Consider the following 8028-nt stretch of genomic DNA (forward strand, 5'->3'; position numbering starts at 1 on the left):
AGGCTCTTGAACTCTGTGTTGGATCTTCCCAATTATTTTTGTCCCAAACCACACCACCACAGACAATGCTGATTGCCAAGCACCCCGTCTCCCACTGAGGCAGAGTGAAGCATTAGCTTTATGGAGACCATTACTTCAGGACTTATGGAAGAGACTTTGGTGTGAGTGCAAGTCCTGAATTGTACATCTCCCCATATCTTTAATCTTTAAAGCATTACTCTGGGGCCCTGCCCCTTCCCATCAGTTTGAGGAAAGCATTTTTCACATCCTTGTTTCTCAGGCTGTAGATGACAGGGTTGAGGAAGGCTGTGGCAATGTTGTAGAAAAGGGCCATTTTCTTGCCATTGTTTGACAAGGAGTCAGAGCCAGGGCTCAAGTATGTGACACTGCATGGAATAGCGAACATGGAAACCACGGTGATGTGGGAGGCACAGGTGGAGAAGGCCTTGACCCGCCCCTGGGCTGAGCGGATCTTCATGATGGTGAAAAAGATGTTGACATAGACAAGGACAATCAGGGAGAGTGGGACCACAATGACATTGAAGCCTGTGATGATGTTCACCAAGTCATTGAGGGATGTGTCTACACAGGCCAGCTTCAGGACTGCAGGGACCTCACAGAAGTAATGGTCAATTTCATTAGGGCCACAGTAGGGAAGGCGCATAGCAAAGAAGGTAAAGCACAGACCACCCACCACACCATAGGCTGCACAGATGCCCACCATGAGGAGGCACACCCAGCGGCTCATGATGACCTTATACCGGAGAGGGTGGCAGATGGCCACATACCTGTCCACCGACATGATGGAGAAAAGACAGTACTCAGTTGTCCCAAAGAGGAGGAAGAGGTACATCTGGGCCACACATCTAGCAAAAGAGATGGCTCTCTTCTTGCTGAGAATATGCACGAGCATCTGGGGCACAGTCCGTGGTGGTGTAGCACACGTCCAGCATGGAGAGGACACTGATGAAGAAGTACATGGGCGTGTGGAGGCGTGTGTCCTGGTGGATGAGGGTGATGAGGAGGCTGTTGCTCACAAGAATTAGCAGGTAAAAGACTAGAAAGAAGGTGAAGAGCAGAGGGTCGGTCCTGGGGCTCGAGGCAAAGCCCAACAGGATGAATTCTGTCACAGTGGACTGGTTGAGTTCCTGCATTGTGCTCGGCCTGTTTAAAGAGTTTGGGGGATATGTGATTTTTTGGGTTTTGGTGCCAAGGGATTCTCACCCTTCTTTCATTTATGTTTCCTACCAGGCAGTTTGGATTCGCAGGTGGGGGCACTACTCTTCATGGGATTTGGTTCAGGATTAAGTTGAGGGTCATCATGATGAAATGGTGAAGACCACGTCAGGGAAGTGCCGTATTCTGTTCCATTCTGTTACTCCCTTTCCTGAGACAGTCATGCTTTTTCCTCTGTTGTTCAAGTCAATTTCTGTTTCTCTTGAGACAGGAGAGCTTGCTAAGACTCACTTTAAGGATCAGAGTTAAGACTATTACACTCATTATTTGGGTTGATGTTTTTATTACTGTCAGGATTGGCATTAAGGTTGTAAGTGGTGATTAAAGTCAAGGCTATTGTAAAGTTTAGCAATAGAATTTAAGATTTACTTTTTTTGGTGAATGAAATTTACTGGTGTTCATTAATTATGTCATTGATTCCATATGCTTTTGCCAGATATTCACTGTTTGTTATAAATCAGAGGAACAAGGAAGAGTTAAAAATAGTATGAGTGGGAAAGTTTTCACACAGTCAACAATAATGAATTCTAAATACTTTAAAGAGTTCAAGGCAAATGATGAAACTATAAAACAACCTAGGAGAATATATACATGGGTGAATATTTATTTTATGATGGGACAGAGAAAGGCCTTGAAGCCTCACCTGACTGTTCAAGGCGCTTCAGCCTCATGATACTGACTCTTTTCTCTCTAATAACCAAACAAAGCAACAGAACTCCTCATCTGAGCTGCTCTATATTTCACCAGTATTGTTGAAGATTTCTTGGGCATTCCTGGTCATTTTGCTCTAAAATCCTTGTTCTCAGTGAATTTTTTATTCCCTTCACTGCCTTTCTTGTGTGGTCATCCCTATGCTCTTTCTTCTTCATGCCCCAAAACCTCACCAACACAAGGATGCTATTTGTAAGACTTTCCCTGAAGGTATGGGTAAGAGGAAGATGACTTACAAGGTAGTGCAGAACAGAAAACTATTTTTAAAATGAACATTTAATGTTGTAAAGTCCCTAAGTTATCTGTGCAACAGTTTTTCCTCTCTAGTTCCTAGCCAGCTGGCAAGTGACTGGAGAATGTTCTTCCTAGAACCTCCTCCCACCTATCCCGGTCTCCCTATTCTAGGACTCTCCTTACTTTCATTACCTGGGAAACCAGCCACAAACCCAATGCCTCTAACTCAGTGATTCAGACTTCACTGTGTATCTGAGTCACTTGGACAGTTTGTCAGATGCTATTGTGCCTCACACAGATTTTTCATTTAGAAGGTTCATTTTGCCTATGGAAAAATGAGAGATGTGGGGAGAGATTTTCAGCAAGGAGGTTTATTGCAGTATTATTTCTAATGGGGAAAACTGCACACAACTTAAATATCCTATAACAGGGGACTGGTTGCATAAATTATGGTCGACTGATATAATTAAATACCTTATAACATTTAAAACAGTACTTTGGAGGCTATTTCACATTATGGGGAAATGCTTCAACAGATTGTTAAGTTAAAAAGCAGAATGGGAAACTATATATGACCCAGTTCAAATATTATAATGATTTATAAAATTGGACTGAAATTTAAAAGAAATATATGAAATAGGCTAACAGTGGTCATTGCTGGCGATTAGATTCATAGGTGATATTTATTTCTTAAAGTTCTTTGAACTTGCCAAACTTATTACAAGAAACACAAGCAATTTTTATAATAAGGAATAAATAAATTTCAAGTGACCTTTTTTTTTTTTTTTGCTGTGGACAATTTTTAAAGTTTTTATTGAATTTCTTACAATTTTCTTTCTGTTATTTATGTCCTGGTTTTATGGCTGTGAGGCACGTGGGATCTTAGGTCCCAGACCAGGGGTGGAACCAGCATTCCTTGCATTGGGAGGCAGTCTTAACCGCTGGATTGCCAGAGAAGTCCCTGAGTGATACTTCGAGGATGGAATATATAGGAATTTGGCTTTTCAATTCAGACTAGTTACATAAAAGGGTGAATATGAGAGAGGAAGATTAGAGATGGAGAAAGGCATGCTGGACCTAGCAAGGTTTAAAGGAGAATGGAAGGGAGAGCTTCTCTTGTTATCTGAGCTCATCCCCTCCACTGACCTACACTTGGGAATCAACGTATACTGTTTCATGCAAGTACATTCTCTGGTCAAGGTTAAAGTGTTTTGACTAGGAGATAGGTCCTGAGTGATAGAGATCCTTGAACAAGGTCTCTGGTGACGAGAGGCTGCCCAGTTATTATCTCCAGCTTGTACCTGCAGGGTGAGGGTAGGAGATGTGAATGACAGGACTCTGCTCCCCAGGACTCCTTTCTCTCTGATGAGTTTGTGTCTTTTTTCTGAAGGGAGCCTGGGGAATGGTTTCTACCTTTACTTTCCTTGACTGATTTGCTGTGTGTCTTAAGGGCCATTTACTTGGCCTTTCTGAACTTCGGGTTCTGACCCTGCCACAGCCAGGTTTGATGATAACTTGTTGCCGATGACTTCCCTGGTGGCTCAGAAAGTAAAAGCATCTGCCTATAATGCAGAGGACCTGGGTTCAATCCCTGGGTCAAGAAGATCCCCTGGAGAAAGAAATGGCTCTTCCAGTACTCTTGCCTGGAAAATCCCACGGACGGAGGAGCCTGGTAGGCTTCAGTCCATAGGGTCACAAAGAGTCGGACATGACTGAATGACTTCACTTTCGCTTTCTGTTGCCAATGAAGAAACAGAAAGGGGTTGTGTGATTGACAAGTCCTGGCAGAAATGAGTGCCCAGTCCTCAAATTAGCTGGAGCTGGGGTTGGGTGTGCCAGCCTCAGGCCATAGTTAGATGTAATGGAAATCAGAGAAAATCGGTTTCCTTTTTAACTTTGGATCCTTATATTTATCTCCTATTCACATACTTACATGATTCCCTGGTGGCTCAGGGGTAAAGAATCCGCCTGCCAATACAGGAGACATGGGTTTGATCCCTGGGTCAGGAAGATCCTCTGGAGAAGAAGACGGCAACCCACTCCAGTAATTTTGTCGAGGAAATCCTATGGACAGAATAGCCTGATGGGCTACAGTCCATGGGGTCGCAAAAGAATCAGACACAACTTAGTGACTAAACAACAATACGTACCTACTCTCCTGCAGCACAGACTGAGAGACGAAAACCCAAAGTAGCTTTGAATTTTCACTTTTTCCATTTACTGCCACGACTGAGCAAGTAATTGTTTGTTATCTGTAAAATTTTTTTTAAAAAAGCTTTATTGCAATAATATATGATTTTGTCAAGTTCTGAAGGTATGCTTTCTCCTTCCTTCACCTTCTCCAGCTCTTTCCCTTTCCCTTCCCCCAGCATCAGCACAGACCTGCATGGCTAAAAATGAGCCAGAGAAACGGATAAAACTAGAAAGCAACAAAAGCAGAGAGAATGATGGGAAAAGATAGAGAGGACCCTGAAGGGAGGGAGAGACACAAACACAAATGGCAGGAAGGCAGAGAGAGGCCCAGAGAATCAGAATCTGGGGGCGGGGCACAGACAGGAGGAGAGGAAAATGGATGGTGGGCATGTAACTGACATCAACAGGAGCTCAGAAGGAGGAAGATGATGGGAGAATGTTTATTCTCTTTGTGTAAGAAGAAGACAAAAGATTAGAGGAAAAAGACAGAGAGACATGAGACCAGTGGGCAAGTCAGAGGACAGAACAACGCAAAAGGGAAAAGTCAGGGAGACAAAGGAGAAGACAAGAAGACAAGAGATTCTTGGAATGGCGTGTGAGCCAGGGCTATGAGAACAGGGTAGGAGGGCTGAGCAAAGAGCCTGCAGAGACCAGACAGCGGGAAAAGGGAGACAGGCAATCCACAGGGCAGGTGGAGAGAGGCAGGGGCAAGACCAGTCTCCCAGGGAGAGAGAAGGAGCTGGAAGAGAGGGCAAGAGCAAGAAGATGGGGTGACTGCAGGCAAGGGGGAGCTGGACAGAGGGGTGGAGACAGGGAGCAGCAAGGTGAGGGAGATTCCCAGGCAGTGGAGAATGAGGGCAGAGAACTGGGCTCCAGGGGGAAACCCAGAGAGACCCCACAGGGATCCCTGCGAGTCAAGAGAACAGGTACAGAGTGAGGAGGAGAGGAGAGAAGCAGGATGCCTGAAGAAGGCGACACTGCAGGCAAATCCAGAGGCACAGTGAGCAGTAAACAGACATCAAGAGGGAAAGAAAGTCACAGAGTGAGTGGAAGACCCAGTCTGACAGAACACCACAGCCAGACACTCAGAGGACCAGCGCGAAGGACAAAATCTTTGGAGGCAGAGAAACCCAGACAGAGGCAGCAGAAGCAGAGGCTTAAGGGGGTAGATGAAGAGGGATGGAAAGTAAGAAAGAGAAGGAAAGGCAGAGACACCAAGATAATATCAGACCCAGAGACAGAGAAATTATTGGATGGACACACAGAGAGAAAGAGGCAGAGACAGCCACGGATACACTCACATAGACATGGAGAGAGAGACCGAGATGACTGGGAACTGTGGACCAGGTCCTACCCAGAGCTCCTGGCAAGGCTGGGCATGGGGGTAGCCAGCAGCATGGCTTGCTCCCCAGAATGGTTCGGGGCTTATAACTGCTATCCTGAGCTTATAACTCTGCAGGGAAGGGGGCTGTGGGCAGAGCTCCCTCAGACTCAGGAGATCACTCCTGAGTAACATGTGGCTCCAGGGCTCTAACCAGGAGCTAAGTTCCTGCAGCCCCTTCCTGCTGGGGAGGAAGCACTAGGTTCTTGCTCAGGAACATCCCACAGGAGTTCAGTCCTGCGTGGTGGGAAAGAAACTTCAGGCTCCATTCAGGGGAGCCCACACACAGCCCAGGGGGACTAGAGTTACATTTGGTTCTTGGCCCAGTGTTTCCCCACAGGAGCCAGAATGGGGTTTGGGCTGAAAGCTGGGAGACCCAGGGGAGAGGCTGATGAGAGTGGAGCCCATCTGTGGAGGCTGGCTTCTGAGAAAGGCAGTCTCCTTAGGTGGGGGCACCAGGCGCATTCCAGCCCTCACTGCGTCCTACACTGCCCAGATGAAGTCCCGTCTTTCTCCTCCGTACTAGCCTTCTTCCTGGGTGATGGTTGCTCTCCTGCTCCCCACTATTCTGATCCTGACCCCAGTGTGGAGTCCACCTCAGCACCGATCAGGTCCTGGAGGCCTCTTCCTCCACTGGAGGGGAGCTCAGGGTTTGGTGAATATGACTTCAGCTCCTCTGAGAACCTCACGGCTGAAGGTCTGTGCCTGCTTCCCACCCCAGGGGTCTCCTCACAACTGTGGAGGGCTGTTCCTCTCCCACATTCCCCTGGCCCAGCCTGGAACTCATCTCCTAGGCTGCCCACCCCAAGCAACCAGGATTTCCAGGTCTGTGATTCATTTCCCTTCTCAAGTGGCAGGGCATGGATTCAAAGAGCAGACTGCGGGATCAGTAAGCATCCCCACGGCTGCCACAGCTGGATTTCTATCCAGCAACTCTGCCTTTGTTCCCCTCCTTCAGAGTCCTCACAAGTTTCCATCTGGGAAATTTAGTCTCAGCTCCTTAGTCCAGCGGCCAAAACACTTCCTGCTCTGAATCTTGTCCACCTCCCAGCCTCTCCTCTTGCAATTCAATGAAATTGTTGACATATATTCATCTAAGAAAAACCATAAGGATAGGCTCATAAGTTTACTAAGAATTCTATTCATTCAAAGTCATTATTCTTTTCTATCCATCAAAAAGTGAAAAAAAAAATAATTTTCAACAGTGAAAACAAATGAAAATGGAAAAATGTTAAAACTTATACTGAGTGAATAAATCACATGGCAGAAGAATAAATACTGTGTAATTCAATGTTAAAAATAATAGAAACAAAAAATAAATTGTTTAAGAATTGTGTTATGTTTCTTAAAAGTATTCATAAAGACAATTAAAAAAAAATTAGACCCTGAATTTTTAACTGTAGTGATCTGCAAGTCTAAAGTAATGGGGGTGGGGTCATGTCCTGACAGGGCCCTGAGGGCAGGTCTTTTCTCAGCTGCTCCTCCTTCCCCAGGAAAAAATAAATGAGGCCCCCTGGGAGGTGTGGGGTGATGAAGGCCATAAAATGGTCCCCTCCCTCTGCCTGGTGGCATTCCCAGGGCCATTTTATCCATGAGAAACTGTAGACAAAATGTCTAGGGTCCTTGAGCTTTCAGAGTTTATAAACATATTCAAGACAAGAAAGATATTATTGGCTCAAAAATAGAGATTCCATGGAATAAAATTAGTGATTAGTCAAATGACTATTAAATACAACATTTAATCAGTTAGTCCCTGGCAACTCCTTAGACTCTTAAATCTTCTTTCGGATATTTGAAGTGGGACATGGTACATTTTGGGCTTCCCTGGTGGCTCAGTGGTAAAGAATCCACCTGCAATGCAGGAACTGCAGGAGACGCAGGTTCGGTTCCTGGGGCAGGAAGATCCTGTGGAGGAGGGCATGGCGACCCACTCTAGTATTCTTGCCTGGAGAATCCCATGGATAGAGGAGCCTAGCGGGCTACTGTCCATAGGGTAGCAAAGAGTCAGACAGGACAGAAGCGACTTATCATGCACATACGTGGCACATTTTAATATGTATCTAGTAAACAACGGTGCCCTTGGAGTTCTGAAACTACCCAGCGGCCTCTGGGTCTCAGCCCCATGAGGGTGTGTTCTGTCATTTCAAGTAACTTGGTGAGAAGCTTTACTCAAGCAGGAGAGAAGGGGACAGGCTCTTTGTATTTTCCTTCACTTTGCAATGACTGTAGCACCAAGGACTTAAGACAGGAAATAGGAAGTTCCTGTGACCTGC

General features: G+C 45.8%; 1 protein-coding gene across 1 annotated transcript; it reads right to left on the bottom strand.

Annotated features, from left to right (window-relative positions):
• On the bottom strand, window positions 215-1154 carry LOC102188761 (olfactory receptor 2D2-like). The gene is given in 2 exon segments (XM_005701498.1): window positions 215-925; window positions 927-1154. Coding segments are annotated over 2 exon segments (939 nt in total).

This window comes from Capra hircus, chromosome 3 (assembly GCF_001704415.2).
Source record: "Capra hircus breed San Clemente chromosome 3, ASM170441v1, whole genome shotgun sequence".
NCBI lineage: Eukaryota > Metazoa > Chordata > Mammalia > Artiodactyla > Bovidae > Capra > Capra hircus.